The sequence below is a fragment of the Dama dama genome, chromosome 1 (genome assembly GCF_033118175.1).
Source record: "Dama dama isolate Ldn47 chromosome 1, ASM3311817v1, whole genome shotgun sequence".
NCBI lineage: Eukaryota > Metazoa > Chordata > Mammalia > Artiodactyla > Cervidae > Dama > Dama dama.
In genome coordinates this window covers 24,891,117-24,909,546 of record NC_083681.1, presented here as the reverse complement: position 1 = coordinate 24,909,546, position 18,430 = coordinate 24,891,117, and the positions used below count along the sequence as shown (strand labels likewise).

The 18,430-nt window shown below is 53.8% G+C and overlaps 1 protein-coding gene across 1 annotated transcript in view; it reads right to left on the bottom strand.

Moving 5' to 3' along the window:
* Positions 1–9,596: 9,596 nt before the first annotated feature.
* ANKK1 (ankyrin repeat and kinase domain containing 1) overlaps positions 9,597–18,430 on the bottom strand; it is a 33,346-nt gene continuing 24,512 nt past the window's right edge. Inside the window, 13 exon segments of the mRNA XM_061155110.1 lie at positions 9,597–9,887; positions 9,889–10,011; positions 10,013–10,658; positions 10,660–10,787; positions 10,789–10,851; positions 10,853–10,894; positions 12,159–12,191; positions 12,828–12,932; positions 13,736–13,763; positions 14,008–14,052; positions 14,299–14,359; positions 14,362–14,449; positions 15,931–16,225. Of these exon segments, the coding sequence (XP_061011093.1) occupies positions 9,597–9,887; positions 9,889–10,011; positions 10,013–10,658; positions 10,660–10,787; positions 10,789–10,851; positions 10,853–10,894; positions 12,159–12,191; positions 12,828–12,932; positions 13,736–13,763; positions 14,008–14,052; positions 14,299–14,359; positions 14,362–14,449; positions 15,931–16,225 (1,948 nt within the window).

Below are 18,430 nucleotides of genomic sequence, written 5' to 3'. Positions count from 1 at the left end.
CCATCCATCCATCGACCCAGCATGGTCTTACTCGGTGAATATTCACTGAACAACTGTTTATGGTACTCCAGACCCTGAGTGAAGTGCTAGGAATGAGCAGTGAAGAAGGGGTTACCATCCCTGCTTTTGCGGAGTTCACAATCCAGTGGACGTCGGGCGTTAGCCCAACAATCACACAGTGGTGGTGAAAGCTCTGGGGAGGGTCCTGGCTGGGTGCGGCGACCACTGTCACGGGCACGCAATGCCCAGCCCCGTGGCACTCTTTACCTAGATGACGAGGGCGACTCTGGAGGTAGCAGCCCCAGGGTGCCTTGACCCCGGAGCAAATAGCTAGGGACCTGGGGAGGGCAGGAAGTCTGATGGCAGAGAATTTCCTCGATGGTGGGGCGGAGGCCCCTGGAAGCGACTGCACGTTCTGCTCCGGGTGGGCTCAGAACAGGGCAGTCAGCTGCCTGCACCCAGGGGCTTTGAGGACTAGTGTGCTTTGGGGGTTTGCTGGGGGGCCCACCTACCTGGGTTGCCTTCCCACACCACCCCTGTCCTGCGGATGTGTGGCCCGGCCTGTGCCCCCCTGCCTCTCCACCCTCCTGGGCCCCAGGACCCAGGCTGTGTCCGTGGCTTTGGCAGACACCTCTGCCTCACATGCTGTCCTCCCTCCTTGTGACCCCCGGTGGTCAGTCCATATGACCCCCCATTACAGAGGAGAGGCCTTTCAAATAGGGAGGGTGGTTGTCAGGGGTCAAGGCTGGCCTTTGAGCCCAGGCCTTTCAACTCTGCATCTGATGTTATTCATCCAGCCCCTTCCCTGACCAGCCCTGAGTGAAGCTAGGAGAAGGCACTGTAGTCAGGAAAAAAATTTTTTTAAACAGGAGAGAGAAAAAGAAAACCATGTGGGACCAGACTTTTAGGGTGTGGCCCGTAGGGTGACTGTGAGTAGAACAATGACCGTTTGCGCAGCTGGACCACATGAGTATGTGCTGGGGGTGGGCGTGCAAGTTAGGAGGAGCAGGTTTTGGTGGGTTTTCAGTAGCAGTAGGCAGGAGTCTGGGCATCCACGTGACTAAAGGTCCCCTCCTACCAACCAGGCATCCCTCCCTTGCCTCTGGCTCTGGGGGAATCAAGGGAAGTAGGAAGCTGGCGGGGAGAGAGTAGACCCTCTTTGCAGAGGGAGACGACGCTGGCTTAGTGGATCTCTGGGGGACGGGAGAAGGGGGCACTTGGCAGGATCAGCTTCCCACTCCCTCTCCCATCCCAGCTCTGCTACTTGGCAAGCAAAGCAAGGTGAGTGCTGCTGGGCACAGCCCCCAGCCGGCAGGGCGTCCGGAAAGGACTTTTACGTGGTTGGAGCTGTGCAGGTCCAAGTCCACAGAGGATGCTGCGTGACCACCTCACTCGATGCTGCTTTCTGCCATCTTCACCCAGCTCTGTCTGGAGATGTGTGTGTGAGGCTGGAGAGAGGAAGGCAGACCCCACACCCCCAAACCCCCGGATCCTCAGGGTCAGATGCTAGGAGTCAGATGCTGAGGAAGAAGCCAGGAGTTGGGGGGAGGGAGGTGGTACCAGCTGGGACATGGGAGAGGCAGGGGGTTTCTTTCATAGGGTTTTCCTGACCAGGTGCAACTGCAAACACTGTCCTATTGGCCCCATGAGTGTAGTCTAAGGAGGCCGGGCTCCGAGCTGCATCCAGGCCACGGAAAGGATGGCGTGGGCAAGAGAGAAAGGAAATTGCCTGGAGGAGACAAGTTTTGTGGTCTAGTTCTTCCCACAGCAGGTGCTGCTGTGGGTTACAGAGCCAAAAAGCCCAAAGCAGGGACACCCTCACCCAGGCCGATCTCAGTCAGGTCCAAATCGCTTCCCCTGCCCTATCCCCCATCCTCTTCATCTTCGGAGCAGGTTGAGCCCTCACGCTGTGCCTCTGCCCACTGGAACATCAACCCTGGACCCTTCCCTCTCCTGGTGGATGCAGGCATGGCCGCCTTACTTTGCTGACATGGAAGCGCTTGTATGTCTCCTGGGGCCTCGAAGCTGTGTGTCGGGGGCATGGCCCACTGATGGGGCTTGCCCTGCCCTCCAGCTGGCCTGATACTACTTCAGGTGTGTTGCAAGAGGTCCCAGGGTCACAGCCGACCCCCAAGGTACTGAAGGAGAGCCACCCCTTCTTCCTCTGGATGGGTTGGCAAAGAAAAATAGTCAGCTCCTTCCAAGAGTATCCTTGACAAAAGACTGCAGAAGGCTGGGTTGTTGGGGTCCTCCTCCAAGAGAAAAATTCCTCTGACTTGGGAGAAATTGCAAGAAAATAATGTGTTGAGTGCTTACTAACAGATCTGCCCTCTGACCACAGGGCATCTGATTATTATCACAAGCCAGTTAGATAAGCAGGAGATAAGCTGTTAGATGATGCAACCAAGTCTAAGAAAGTTTCAGCAGCCTAAAGTCATACACCGGCGTGATACCCTGGAGGAGGGCATGGCAACCCACTGCAGTAGTCTTCCCTGGGAAATCCCACAGACAGAGGAGCCTGGTGGGCTACAGTCCATAGGGTTGCAAAGACTGAGGTATGATTGAGTGACTAACACACACACAAGGTCATATGCTAGCGGATGGCCCAGCTTCATGGTCTTTCCACTACCCAGCCCCTGACACCTTCCCTCCTCACCTCAGCCCTGCCTGGCAGCTACCGCCATCCCTTCAGTTACAGTAACAACCCTGCTGCCTGTATCTGACCCAGCAGGCATGGATGGAGTGCGAAGGGAGGACCAGGTATTAATAGAATGCGGAAATAAGCAGATGCAGTGATGGGGAGAAGGCAACGGCAACCCACTCCACTACTTTTGCCTGGAAAATCCCATGGACAGAGGAGCCTGGTAGGCTGCCGTCCATGGGGTCACACAGAGTCGGACATGACTGAAGCGACTTAGCAGCAGCAGCAGTGATGGGCTCACACCCAGGCAGGAACCTCGCTGTAGGGAGTTTTGGGACAGAGTGACTGTCTCCGGCCAGGCAATTGGAGATGTCTTCGCGGGCAGGGACAGGTGAGTTGGGTCTTGAAAGATGATAGGTAGGCCTCTGACCCACACTGGGAGAAGAAGGGCCCGGGACCACGAAGGGAAGCAGGACCAGCTGGAGGGCCAGAGGCAAGCGGGCCTGGGGGTGCTGGAGGCCCCTCTGGAGCCCCCTCTGGAACTGTGTTCTGTGGATGCTGGTGGGGGTGGGAAGGCGGTGAATGGTCTTGAACAGAGGACCTGAGCTGCTGTTCCTGTGCTCAGGAAGCCCCGAGGCCCCGCTGGTGCTCTGCCCACTGGCTGTGCCTCCCCCGCTCCCGGCCACGGGCTGGAGACCAGGCCCATCCTCCGTCCAGTCCAGCACTCTTTCACGGAGCTCCACCTTCCCGGGTTGGCTTTGGTGGGACAGTCTCCCAGCCCCCTCATTCCTTGATACTTCTAGAGTGTCTTTTCAGTCCCAGGCTTTTTCAGTGGGGTTGGGTTCCCTGGGGGAACCCCCACGACTGCAGTGTGAGGTGCCGCACCTGGGGACTGGTTCCCAGGGTCGGTCTGGACTTCCTCCCTGCCTTTAACTCCTGCTAACACAGCTTGCCGACCCCTCTGCTCCTTCTGGACTCCTGACCCCACAACCAGGAGGCCTCCCAGGCAGAACAAATCCCATCAGCATCTCTGGGACAGCTAGACAAGCAGTGCCGTCTCCCAAGGCGGGGCTTCCCTGGTGGTTTAGCTGATAAAGAATCCCCTGCAATGCAGGAGACCCCGTTTCAATTCCTGGGTCGGGAAGATCCCCTGGAAAAGGGATAGGCTACCGACTCCAGTATTCTTGGGCTTCCCTTGTGGCTCAGCTGGTAAAGAATCCCCCTGCAATGCAGGAGACCTGGGTTCGATCCCTGGGTTGGGAAGATCCCCTGGAGAAGGGAAAGGCTACCCACTCCAGTATTCTGGCCTGGAGAATTTCATCAACTGGATAGTCCATGGGGTCGCAAAGAGTCGGATACAATTGAAGGTCTTTCACTTTTCATCTCCCAGGGCTCTCCTTGGTGGGTGGGGGGTGGGGGGTGGGATGTATTGGCTTAAGCAGTGGTGTTGAGGATTGTCTAGACAGAGGGTAGTGAGTAGGTGAACAAAATGATGATGAGAAAAAGGTGGGACCGGAACGATGGAGGAGAAAGTGAAGGGAGTTCCTGTACAGACTGGCGACGTGCATCCTCTCATTTCATCCCCTCAACAGTACGTGTTACAGAGAGGGAGGCGGCGCTCAGAGTCAAGGTAAAGAAGCCACCCCAGGGACTCCCCTGGTGGTCCAGTGGCTAAGACTTTGTGCTCCTAATGCAGAGGGCCCGGATTCAATCCCTGGTCAGGGATCTAGGTCCCGCATGCTGCAGCTAAGACCCAGTTCAGTCAAATAAATAAATATAAAAAAAAAAAGAGAGAATCCACCCCAGCTCTGCCAGACTCCAAGGCCCCTCACAGGAGGACTCCCGTCTCTATCACCCCTTTCCTCCTCCTACATGTGGTGAGGGGTCTTTGGAAGACACGGTTTGTTCTGATGGAATCCTCCTTCTCGGTGGAGTGACCACAGCTCCCAACTCCCCTGCACGCTGAGTCCAAGCTCTGGAGTTAGGAAGGGTGTCAAGGTCTCCCTGTGAAGTGCCCACCCTCTTGCCTACCATCTGCTCTTCCGCTGGGCTGTCCACACCCACAAACAGGCTCGTTGCTCGTTCACATTCCCCGGCCTCTGAGGTCCCCACCCCTTCCAGCTAGTCCACACCTTGCCCCTTGTCCTCTATGTCCTTGTCGTTCTCCAACATTGCAGCTCCTGGAAAGCCCTTCCCGGTGAGCTTAGTAACTGATTGGATGGGGGGGCGAGGGGAGAGGGAGAGGAGGGTAAACCCCCCTGTCTATGCACCAGCCACCTGTGGCTGCTCAGATTTAACAGATCAAAATGAAAAATCGGATCCCTCGGTTGCATCAGCCACATTTCAAGTGCTCAGCAGCACATGGAATTAGTGGCAGACATGGAATATTTCTGTCCTCCTGGAAAGTTCTGTTGGACAGTACTGGTCTAGAAAGACTCCTAGATTGGGGACTGGGGTCCCCGCAACTAAATGACTCAATGGCACGTCCATCTAATGGACATGAGTTTGAGCAAACTCTGGGAGATAGTGAAGGATGGGGAAGCCTGGCATGCTGCAGTCCATGGGTCGCAAGGAGTCAGACACGACTCAGACTAAACAAGAACTAAGTGAGGGAAAAGGGCAAGGAGTAGGGCTTCTAGGGGTTCAGTTTGGGACACTGAGTTTAAGGGTCTGTAGGACCCCCACGTGGAAATGTCCAGTAGGAAATCAAAGGTTCCTCTCCTCCTCCACCCCAATCCCCCCTAAACAGGTTTGAAATTCAACTGAGATCCTCTCCTTGGGAATTTCAAGGGCCTTAGTAAAATCCAATTCTAAATATCCCTAGGAAACCCCTAGAAGGCAGCTGTGCTGAAATGGCACTCAGGGTAGAAGCTGTGTGTGTTTGTAGGGTCTGTGTCTGTGTCTGGCTTGGGATGGCTCGGGAAGGGAGAAGAAGGTGCTAGTAGGCAACAAAAGGGCTGTCTTGGCTGGAGCTGGCCTGACACTGCGAACTCCATTATCTCTTGGAGGAAGAGAGTAGAGAAAGCAAGGGTCTGGGGAATCACTGTTTAGACCCTGGGGTCATCAGAACTGAAGTGAATCCTAGGGATAATCCTGTTTGCATCTCTGTGGGATCCTCGCCATTTATGGGACAATAGGTGCAAAACCCAAAAAAATCATTTACTTTTTCTAACTTGGTTCTTCAAATTCTCTCCTCAAACTCTTCCTAATAGGATAGTGAAAGTGAAAGTCACTCAGTTGTGTCTGACTCTTTGTGACCCCATGGACTATACAGTCCATGGAATTCTCCAGGCCAGAATACTGGAGTGGGTAGCCATTCCCTTCTCCAGGGGATCTTCCCAACCCAGCCCAGGGATCGAAGCCAGGTCTCCTGCCTTGCAGGCAGATTCTTTACCAACTGAGCCACAGAGGAAGCCCTTATCCCAATAGGATAAGTCAGACACTATTGCCCTTCCGTGGTTCTCTCCTGACTATTGATCTGCGCTCACTTGGCTTTGAACATGAAGCTCCACACCCCTTCTCTGGCTCGTTCAGAATCCTAGGCGTGGAGCTAAACTCAGATCTCAGGGTGTGAGGAGAAACAAACACCATCATGTCCCCTCTTTCCCTCTTCTTGCTCCAGCATGTTCTAGAAAAGACACAGCTCCCAGGGGCATTTGGAACTACAAGTTTTGCCCAAGGAGGATGGGCCAGGCAGCAGAGAGCAGGCGGATGGAATAGTCCACTGAGTTCACCCTGTCCCGGCCCCCGGGGTCCCCACTTATCCAACCAGGAGAGGAAAAGACCACCACCCTGGGCTGCTGGCCAGTGACTGTCTTCACGGTGATGCTAAGAAGGACACAGAGAGAAAAACCACAGGACGCCCCCTGGCGGTTATCCTCAGCCTTGGCTGTTCTCCAGCTGATATCAGGATCTCAGGGCATAGCTCAGTCAGTAAAGAATTTGCCTGCAATGCAGGGGACCCGAGTTCAATTCCTGGGTGGGGAAGATCTTCTCAAGAATGAAATGGCAACCCACTTCAGTATTCTCACCTGGAGAATCCCATAGACAGAGGAGCCTGGCAGGCTACAGTTCATGGGATCCCAAGAGTTGACATGACTTAGGGACTAAACCACCACCACCCTGGTTTAGGTTTAACTGGCTTAGGGTGGGGTCAGTTCTGGTTTAACTGCTCAAGGGTGGGGCCAGGTGTTTTAAAAACTCTTACATTCCTCCTCACCCTGCCCCACCTCACCCAGGAGATCCTAATATGCAGGCTTGATTTATAGCCTGTGTTCTAGGGCAGGACCCCTTTCAAAGCTGCTCCCAGGGCTCTCTGCAGTAGACTGTGCTTTGTGTGGGGAGAAGTGTCCAAGGCCCCTGAGGTTGGCACCACGATCCAGAGACCACAGCATAGGAGACACGTTGGGGCCAGCGTTGCTAGAAAGGACTCCTGCACTCGGCATGTGCGTGGGACAAACAGGTGTCTTCTGTTCCACCTCTGGATCTGGAGCAGAGGCTGTGCCAAGGGCACTGCAGCAGCCCACGAGGGGGACACTCAAAGGCAGGCCTGGGGTTGCAGCTCGTTAGGGGTTGTGAAACCGCATAACTTAGATTGGGACTTAAACCCACCGGGCCCACTCACTCCACAGACAGAGTGTGGGTCATCTCTCAAGGTGAGAGCTGCCTCAAAATATGGCATGGTTAGTTTTAAGGGCTGGGTAATTTCACAGGCTAATGAGGAAGAGCAGTATTCCAACTATTTTGGGAAGGAGTTGGGGGGACAGATTTCCAGGAATTGGGCCATCACCCACCTTGATGGTTGGCCTCAGAATGTCAGGGTCTGTCAGGTGGGTATGTCACTTAGCTTGCCGATGTGTTGCCATAAGCCTATATTGAGGCTCAAGGTCTAGTGGAGTTGGCTCTTCTGCCATCTTGGGCCCACTTGGTTTCAATGTTGATGGCATGTCTTCAGGTTATGTCATTCTTTTAAATGTTGTGCCTTGCCCTCTCCCCTCCTGTTTCAGTTGGGGCAGAAGATTTTCTCTTCTCTGACAACTGCAAACATCCTTGAGTTGGAGGGGGACTTCCCCAGTGGCTCAGGCGGTAAAGAGCCTGCCTGCAATGCAGGAGCCCCGGGTTCCATCCCTGGGTTAGGAAGATCCCCTGGAGAAGGAAATAGCAACCCACTCCAGTATTCTTGCCTGGGAAAATCCCATGGACAGAGGGCTACAGTCCATGGGGTCTCAAAGAGCCAGACACAACTGAGCGACTAACACTTTTTCAGTTGGAGGGGCTGCTCCAGCATCATGAAGAGGGAGAAAGGAGCTGGACAGGACCCCTAGGGCACTCCTACCCTTGCTCACAGTCCTGCCCCACCCTCTCCCAACAGTGGGCCAGCCCTAGCCGAGCCAGAGAGGAAACAGAAGCCACTGGCTGCAAGCCTAGGCTGGGTCACACAAGGCTAGTGTGAGCAGGCCCAGCCCTGCTGATGGGGGCGACTGACAGGGGCAGGACAGAGCTCCTTGAGCCGCTTCCCAGGAGGAAGTCCCTGCCCAGCGAGCTTCACACTGAGCCCAGAGAGCTGCACCCCCACCAGGTGACATCACCACCCCGCCCCCAGGTGATGTCACCACCCTGCCCCAGATGACATCACCACCCCACCCCCAGGTGACATCACCACCCTGCCCCTAGGTGACATCACCACCCCGCCCCCCAGGTGACATCGCCACCCCGCCCCCCAAGTGACATCACCATCCCCTCACTTCCCCACATCTGCCCCCCGCCTCCTCCCTGGTGGGAACTCACACGTACACGTCATACACACACGACACATGTGCACACACACATACACACACACCCCGTACTAACACTACTGGCCCTCATATCCAACCTGGCCCTGTAGCTCAGTCCACCTCTTGGGAGTTACTCAGAAACACAGCTTTATTGAAGTTAGATTTGAAACTTTATTGAAGTTAGGTTTGGTCATTTAACTGGACAGAGTGAGGGTGAGGCTGGGGGGACAGGGACCAGCGTCCCATATAGGATCACTCACGAGAAGCTGGAGCAGACCCTCCCGTCCCCCACAAGAGACTATATAGCAGACCTGGGCGCTGGGGCCAGGGCCACCAGGGAGGCGGTCAGTGTGGCAACAGGGGGCTGGCTAGGGCTCTCAGCCTGAAATGGACATTTCCTCTGAGCTTTTAGCGCCTGTCCCTCCATAAACACATGTGTCTGTCTGTCCTGACCCTGCCCCAGTCATACCGACATGACCTGGGAGGGAGCGCTTCCCTCTTCTCTGTGCCTCCCTTCTCCTTCAGAGTGAGTTCCAGGATGCAAGGGCTCCTGTGAGTTCAGGGGCAACTGATTAAAGGTGGAAGGAATCTGGGAATAAAGAGGGAACTCTCTGTGGGGGCTTGAGTCTGGGTGCAGTGAGGAGCCAGAGAAGGCAATGGCACCCCACTCCAGTACTCTCGCCTGGAAAATCCCATGGACGGAGGACCCTGGTAGGCTGCAGTCCATGGGGTCGCTAAGAGTCGGACACAACTGAGCGACTTCACTTTTACTTTTCCACTTTCATGCATTGGAGAAGGAAATGGCAACCCACTCCAGTGTTCTTGCCTGGAGAATCCCAGGGACGGGGGAGCCTGGTGGGCTGCCGTCTATGGGGTCGCACAGAGTCGGACACGACTGAAGCGACGTAGCAGCAGCAGCAGCAGCAGCGAGAAGCAGGCTGAGAGTCTGCTCGAGATACACATGGAGGAGGGGCTGAAAGGAGGTCTCCAGCCAGGGGCTGCTTCCCCAGCTACAGTCTCAGTGCCCATCTCCCTGCCCCTCCGTCACCCAGGGGACCAGGTTCCTGTCTCCTCTCCAGGTCACAGGGGCAAGCGGCAAGCACAGGGAAAGGGCCCTGCCAGGAGCCCAGGCTCACTTCCACCAGCCTGTGTTCCTTACAGGGAAGGAGACCCCAGGCGGTCTAAGCTTCCATCTGGGCTCCTGGCTCAGCTCTGCCCAGAATGGCCAGTGAGGGCTCTCTGCCCTCTGGGAAGGTGATGATGCCCTGCTTCTGGCTCCGGAGGACCAGCTGCAGGGGTGTGCAGCCAACCCCTTCCTGGATGTCCAGCTGGGCGCCAGCCTTGACCCGCACTTTGAGGATGGCCATATTGTCCTTGAGAATGGCCAGGTGGGCAGGGGTCCAGCCCACCTTGTTGCGGGCATGGACATTCACACAGTGCTCCAGGAGGTGGATGATGCTCAGGAAGGCCCCCCCTCTGGACCGCCAGGTGAAGGGGCGTCCAGCCCGACTGCTCAGCGGCATTGGGGTCAGCCCCACATTTCAGGAGGGTGGACACCACCACCTCTGCCCCGTGGCGGGCAGCCAGGTGCAGGGGGGCTCCAGTTCATGCCTCCAGGAGCCCCCACATCGGCCTGGCTCTCAGCCAGCAGGTGGATGATCTCCAGGTGGCCCTTGTAGGCTGCTAGATGCAGGGGTGTCCAGCCCTGCTGGGTCGGCAGCTCCAGGCTGGCCCCATACCTGAGCAGCATCTTGCAGATAAGGTGCTTGCCCCTGGCAGCGGCAGTGTGCAGTGGGCTGTAGCTGCTCTGGTCGAGGGCATCAGGGGCCACCCCACTTTTTAACGGATGTTGGATGGCCCTCCCTTTGCCTCCCTCCACTGCGAGGTGCAGTGGCGTTCTCAGGTTTCTCTGCTGACCATCCAACTCCGCCCCCTGGGCTGTCGGCAGCTTGACCAGGCTGACGTGGCCAAAGTAGGCGGCCACATGCAGAGGGGTCTTGCCCTCAGCCTCTCACAGGTTGGGGTCAGCCTGATGGGAGACCAGAAGCCGGGCCACATTCTCAGAGTTGTTCTGTGCTGCCAGGTGGAGTGGGGTCCACCCCTCGTGCTCCTGGGCATCCACACAGGCCCCCTGCTCCAGGAGCAGATGGGCAGAGCGGTCGTCCCCATTCTGGGCTGCAAAGTGCAAGTGGGCCCAGCCGTCCTCATCCACCAGGTTGGCGTCTGCGCGGTGCTCCAGGAGCCTGCTTATCTTAAGCAGTGATGAGGAGGGGCGTGTAGCCGCGGGCTGTCTGGCAGTCCACGTCCACCTCCTGAGCCAGCAGCAGCCTCACCCGCTCCAGGTGGCCCCAGGCTACCCGGAAGTGGAGGGGGGGTGAGCTTGTTCTCACAGATGCACTCCTGCTCATCACTAGGGACCAGGCTCTCACTGTCCGCCCGAGAGTCGCAGAACCCGCTTCAAATAGTCTCCCGAGTCTGATGGGAGGAAGACAAGATTGAGCAAAGGACCTCTGACTTTGTCCAGGGGTCATCTCAGCCATCCCTCTACCTCCTGGAAGTGAACAGAGTTTCCTGGATGGGGTGAGTGCAGGTCCTTTCCCTAGATCCCGGATCTCTACTCAGGCTCGACCGCCCTAGACAGCAGCTGAGTCTGGCAGTTCTTCCTGTAAGGATGAGGCAGAAAGAGGCCGGTCCGGAGGTAAACCCTGACTCCACCCCCTAGCACCACGTGCTCTCTGCCTCTTTGAGCCTGGGGGTCCTGATCCCTGAGGAGGACACAAGCAACGCCCACCTCGTGCTGCCATCGGGAAGACAAATCCTGTAGGTAAGAACTTCCGGAGAAGTGCCTGGCACAAAGTAAATAAATGAAATTGAAGATAAATTTGTGGTGGAGCTCCGTGATGTGAACTCCTCCGGAGGTGCTCAGGGACCCATTTCCTCCTGCTCTACCCAGTGGTGTATTAGAATTAAAAGCAACAATTTCCAAAACGAAAAAAAAAAAAAAAAAAAAAACACAAACAAATGGAAATCACTGCTCAGACCAAACCCCAAGAGATTCTGAGTAAATAAATTGTTCTAGGGTGGCTCAGGCATCGGATACTCTTTCATTTCCTCAAGAAATTCCATTATGCCACCAGGATTGAAAACTGATGTTCCGCTTTCCCCGGCCAGGGAGGGAGGAGTCCAGCCCCAAAAGAACACAGTCCTGAAGGGGAAGCAGAGCCAGGCCCCCCAGGGGCACGGGCATTTCTGGAACTCAGGGCCGGGTGCCCAGAAAGGGAACACAGACTCCAGGCCTGCAGAGGAGGGTAGGCCAGGGAGGATGGCAGAAAATTGGTTTGAGTTCCCTTTCTCCTCTGCTGTGCATTCTCAGGTTCCAGCTGAGACCTGTCTGGACTCACCGCTGTCTGTTCAGTTCAGTGGCTCAGTCGTGTCCATCTCTTTGCGACCCCATGGACTGCAGCACACCAGGCCTCCCTGTCCATCACCAACTCTTGGAGTTTACTCAAACTCATGTCCATTGAGTTGGTGATGCCACCCAACCATCTCATCTCTGTCATCCCTTTTCCTCCTGCCCTCAATCTTTTCTAGCATCAGGGTCCTTTCAAATGAGTCAGCTCCTCGCATCAGATGGCCAAAGTATTGGAATCTCAGCTTCAGCATCAGTCCTTCCAATGAACACCCAGGACTGATCTCTAGGATGGACTGGTTGGATCTCCTTGCAGTCCAAGGGACTCTCAAGAGTCTGTTAGCTCCTGGCAGATCTCCTCACTGACCTGGGGAACCGGAAGACAGGGGGCGGATCAGATAAATGCAGGGTGGTTCTGGTCCATGCCAGCCTCGCCTCCTCCCTTCACCTCTCAAGACACTCCTCCCACCCTGTGCCAGGAGACCCCTCCTCGCTCATGGCCACCACCAGCTGTGTCTAGGGGAAGGCCCTGAGCTGGGGATGCCCTGCCTAAGAAAGAGTGGCCCAGGGCCTTGACTGCCCCTGAGCCACAGGGAAGGCAGGGTGGTAGCCCTGTGGGTTCAGCCCAGAGTCCTGCACTAGCTCACGGCTGGTTCCCTGGTGAGGCGGGTAAGGACAGCGGAGAAGGGATGATGCTGACGGGCAGGGCGGGAAAGTGGGGGCAAGCCACGGGCGCCCTCTTCAGGACTGGCCCTGTTTAACCCCACACACATCAGGGAGGGCACGTCCTTCTCAGGGGTGGCCGCGGCCACCACCAGCCCTCAGAGCACCCTCGAGCAAGTTAGGAAAAGGTATCCCTGAGTGACTGTGCAGCTTGGCCAGCAGAGCATGCGCTGAGTCTGGTCCCCACCTGCCCCGCAGCCTGGCGGCCTCATGGGGCGCGCACACTTGCATGCGCATCCTCAGTGCCCAGGAGAGGAGGCCCCGCTGCGCATGTACGCACCTCCCCGGGCCGGCACGCTGCGCAGGACACCTTCCCAGCCAAGGCCTCGCTCTCACGGTGGGCCACCGGACTCTGGAGCAGCAAAAGCAGCCATGTCTGTCTCCTCTATGATGTCTGCTCCAAGAAACATTAGTAGTGTAGTGTTAGATTCTCGGTCGTGTCTGACTCTTTGCAACCCCATGGACTGTAGCCCGCCAGGCTCCTCTGTCCATGGGATTCTCCAGGCAAGAATACTGGAGTGGGTTGCCATTTTCTTCTTCAGATGATCTTCCCAACCCAGGGATCGAACCTGGGTCTTCTGCGTTGCAGGCAGATTGTTTACTATCTGAGCTACAGGGAAGTCCCCAAGAAACAGAGACACAGCAGAAGAAGCCACAGGTTGGCCTGCAGTTCTTCCCCATTTTAAATGTTTTTCCCTCTACCATGTCTCCTGTACCTCCTCTCAAAACCCAGCCCCGGGCTTAGGGGCACCCGCACATGAGCATCAGGAAGCAGGCAAGTTGGGACCCTGTCTTGAAGGAGTGTGTGTGTGTGTGTGTGTGTGTGTGTGCATGCACAAGCATTGCTTCAGTCATGTCTGACTCTTTGAAGCTCTAGGGACTGTAGCCCACAAGGATCCTCTGTCCTTGGGATTCTCCAGGCAAGAATATTGGAGTGGGTTGCCATGTCCTCCTCTAGGAGGTCTTCCTGGCCCAGGGATCAACCCCACTTCTCGTATGTCTCCTGCATTGGCAGGAGGCTTAGATTTGAGCAGCCAGGTCTCTGGACCGCCTCCAGATCCTCCCAGGCCGAGACTGGCCATGGCCCCTCACTGTGAGCCTTTGCTGTCCAAAGGCAGCCGGACTGACTGGCAGGCCTAGTTATAGGCTTTGATTTTGAACTTTGCTAGATTATCCAAGTTCCCTGACAGTCTGTTTACCTGACACCATGGCAGGGCTGGGGGGTGGGAGAGACAGGAAAGAATATTTTGAAGCAGAATATCAGAGGCAGAAAGCATGGTCTGGGCTGAAGTTTGCCCTTTCTTTCACTGTCATGTGAGCTCTAGAAAGCATGGGGAGGAAGGTAGGAGGGTGAGGTCCCCAACATAAACCTGCACCTGCCCCGCCCCCACGAACCCCCCGCCTCCCACAGTCCCTTCCAGGTCCCCATCTGACGACACGACTGTCACCTGCTACCTGACTACAGCTTCTTCTGAGTGAGGATCTCCCAGATCACGATCCCGAAGCTGCAGACAGGGCAAGTGTGCCCTGAGTGACTTCCTCGGGTATCCAGCCAGAGGGGCCCCGTGGACCACAAAATCCCGGGCAAAGCCTCTTTGGCCGGAGTCCCGCCGCACCCCTCCTCCTCCCACATGGGCAGGGCGGGACCCGACGTCACCCCTGTCCTGCCCTCTGGGCCTTGGGGTCCAGGCAGCATGGTGACAGCAAGCTGCTTGCTGGGTATGTGGCCGGGAGCCCCGCCCCCAGCTCACCCGTACATGTCGTATTTGGGCCCTGGATCCTTGTTACTCTCCAGGAACATTTCAGGGGGATGTAGCTGAGGGTGCCCTGCAGAGCTGACCTCTTGATGCACTGCATCTGGGTCGACTGTTCCATCCTCTTGGACAGGTCAAAGTCTGAAACCTGGAAGGAAGCCCAGGGTGGGGGTGGGAGGGCAATAGGGTCTTGCTTCCAGAAATCTGCCTGAGTTCCTCATCCCTCCCACCTTCCTCATTTCCACTGTTGTGTAGTCACTGAGAGGACAGGCTCTCTCCCATAGCTACCGTGGACGACAGGATGACCTCGGACAAGTTACCTTCTCAGAGCCTCCATTTCCTCATCTATAAAATGGGAATAATACCAGAACTTAACTCGTAGTGCTATTATGAGCATTAAATGAGGAAATAAACAAAAAGCACTTAGATAGCGCCTGGTGCACAATGAGTACTTGGTAGGTGTGGCCATTACCCGAAGGGTCTGTGGATAAAGTTGCTGCCTTTGGTGAGCTTCTGTTCATCCCACTTCCATGGGCCCTGAAGCATTGACACCATGTATATTTATCCCACACTCTGCTTCCATCCATTGATTCATTCATATACCAATTGCCAGTTCACTGAATTCCAACCAGGCTGGGTACTGAGAATCAGACAGCAGATAAGAAAGATGAAACCGGGACTTCCCTGGTGGTCCAGTGGTTGAGAATCCACCTTCCAATGCAGGGGACACGAACTTAATCTCTGGTTGGGGAACCAAGACCCCATATGCTGTGGGGAATCTAAGCCCACGAGGTGCAACTATTGAGCCTGTGTGCGCTAGAGTCCGTGGTCCGCAACGAGAAGCCCACATGCCACAGCTAAAGAAAGCCCTCACGGGCCACAACAAAGAGCCCACAAACCACAATGAAGATCCAACGTGGCCAAAAAAAAGAAAAAAGCCAATTTCTTCTATGAAAGATGAACCCCCCACACCCATTACTCTTCTAAGTGGTTATTCAAATAAGGAGTAGAGTTATTAATGAAACAGTTTCATAAATGACTATATACTTACAATTGGGGTTAGCAATATGAAGAGACAGACACAGTGAGGATATATAACAGAGGCATGTGGGGGTGGATCAAGGAAAACTTCCCTGAGGAGGTGTTATTTAAGCTGAGAGCTGAAAGATGAGGAGAGCTTTGCTAGACAAGGAGGGACTAGGGGAATGCTGTTCTTGACAGTGTAAATAGAATGTGCAAAGGTTCCAGGGCAGAATGAAAGTGTAACAAATCTTAGGAACTGAAAAAACAACAACAACAAAAAAAACCACAAAAGGTCATCATGACCCTTCTTAAAAACATCTCACTTACACACATCATTACTTGAATCAAAGAATGGGATAGAGATGATTCTGTCCACATTGGAAATGGAAGACTGAGGTCCAAAGAGGGTTATTGCAGGCATCCTGATACCTAGTTTCATGCCCCAAATTTAATTATGCATCCATCTGTTTTGGGTGTGATCCCTGCCTTTAGTATTTGGCCATGAAGGGAGCTGCTTAGAACTCTTTGACAGGCCAACCAGACAGTAGATAATCCAGCTCATATGGAGAAGACTCTGGAGTGGCAGGGGACAGACAGGGTCCTCACCTTGACATGCGTGTAGCTGTCTAGGAGGATGTTGCCTGGCTTGAGGTCCAGATGGAGCAGCGGCGGTTTAATGCTGTGGAGGAAGTTCATGGCCAGGATGGTCTCATGGATAGTGCAGATCTTGAGCTGTCAGCCAAAGCTGTGAGTGGAAAGCATCTTCTCCAGGGAGCCACTGGCCATGAACGTCATCACAACACCTAGGGGCTGCCTGCAAACCCCACAGATGGACACGATGTGCTGAAACTTGATCTTCTCCATTTTGGCTGCTTCTTCAATGAGGCAATTCACATCAGAGCTATGGAGAAGGGGGTGTGAAAGATGGAAGCTGGCGACCCTTTAATTATAAGAGGAACTAGCAGGACACACAAACTAGACTTAGTGCCAGGCTGCACAGACCTCCTCGGGAGCTTGTGAGGTGGTGGAGGAGGAAGGAGAGATATGAAAGGATGCTCGGATTAGGGTCCAGCGACAAAACAGGAAGCGAAGGAGTCTGTGAATTTAGGAGTCAGCCCATTCTACAGAAGCAGCCACAAAAAGCCCGCTGTTTATTCTGGCTACCTATATATGTCTATCTCCCACAGGAGACCACAAGCCCATGGAGGACCAAACATGCCTCCTGCTTCTGTTTTAAAATATTTATCGAGGTACCAGCTCACACCAACCAGAACGACCACCATTAAAATGTCTACAAATAGCAAATGCTGGAGAGGAAGTGGAAAAAAGAGAACCCTCCTACACTGTTGGTGGGAGTGTAAGTTGGCGCCGCCACCATGGAAGGCAGTATGGAAGTTCCTCAAAAAAGCTAAAAACTGCTGAACAATCTGGCAATCCCACTCCTGGGCATATATTCAGACAAAACTATAACTCAGATATATGCACCCCTATGTTCATATCAGCACTATCCACAATAGGCAATATATGGAAACAAACTAAATATCCATCAACAGATGAGTGGATAAAGAAGATGTGGTACATATACACAGTGGAAGACTACTCAGCCATAGCAATGAGAGAATGCCATTTGCAGCAACATGGATGCAACTAGAGATTATTTTACTAACCGAAGTCAGAAAGACAAAGACAAATACATATGATATCACTTATATGTGGAACCTAAAATACGATGCAAATGAACTTATCGATGAAACAGAACAGAATCATGGACATGGAGAACAGACCAGTGGTTTCCAAGGGGAAGGGGGTTCATAGAGGGATGGAGTGTAAGGCTGGGTTAGCAGATGTAAGCTTTTATCTATAGAATGGATAAAAAACAAGGTCCTACTGTGTAGCACAGACAACTATATTCAATATCCAATGATAAACCATAATGGCAAACAGTATTTAGAGAAAGCATATATATATACATGTATATATATATGTAACTGAGTCACTTTGCTATATAGCAGAAATTAACACAACATTGTAAATTAACTATCCTTTAATAAAAATATGGAAGAGTATCATTTATTGCCTTTTTGATTATGGAAGTAATAGATACATATGTGTATGTATACACACACACATACCTTGTAGAACATCAAGGGACTAGAGAATTAGGGAATTCCCTGGTGGTCCAGTGGTTAGCACTCAGTGCTTTCACTGTGGGACCTAGGTTCAATCCTTGATCGGGGAACTAAGATCCCACAAGCTGCATGGCATGCCCCCCTCCCCTCACCAATTAAATCATCAGTAACACAACCTTCTGGAGAAGGCAACGGCACCCTGTACTCTTGCCTGGAAAATCCCATGGACGGAGGAGCCTGGTGGGCTGCAGTCCATGGGGTCGTGAAGAGTCAGACACTGACTGAGCGACTTCACTTTCACTTTTCACTTTCATGCATTGGAGAAGGAAATGGCAACCCACTCCAGTGTTCTTGCCTGGAGAATCCCAGGAACAGGGAAGCCTGCTGGGCTGCCGTCTGTGGGGTCACACAGAGTCGCATGACTGAAGTGACTTAGCAGCCGCAGCAGCAACCCAACCTTCTAGAGTTGGCCTCTGTTAATAATTTACTATATTCTTTCACAATACATTTCAAGGAGCCTCTCTCCTCTTCTCCCTCCCTATCCCTCTTTCCTCCTACACTCTCCCTTGCCATCACATAGTGTGGGCTGTTTTTGACCTGCTTTTCCCTGTCAGGGTAGTGTGAGCATGTTCTGAATCATTATTCTCCCGAAGCGAGCTCTGTAATGGATGTATGGGATTCCATTTTGGAGATGAACTATAATTATTCATCTTTGTACTCATCACAGCACACAGCCACACATAGCACAAGGCATCTTTGCTGAATTGAAGTGAAGACTGAAGGGAAAGCCTTACAGAATAAGCATTTGCAAAACCTTTCACTCTTTTCACTGTCCATGCCCACAGAACAGCAAATATGCAGATTGTTATAGATTGTTTGGGGACAGTGGGGATGAAGATTCAGGAGAAATGACATTTTTTTAAAAAAGCAAAGTATTTTCAAAGCTGCGCTGGCATTGCAGTCAGAGGCTGCTGGAA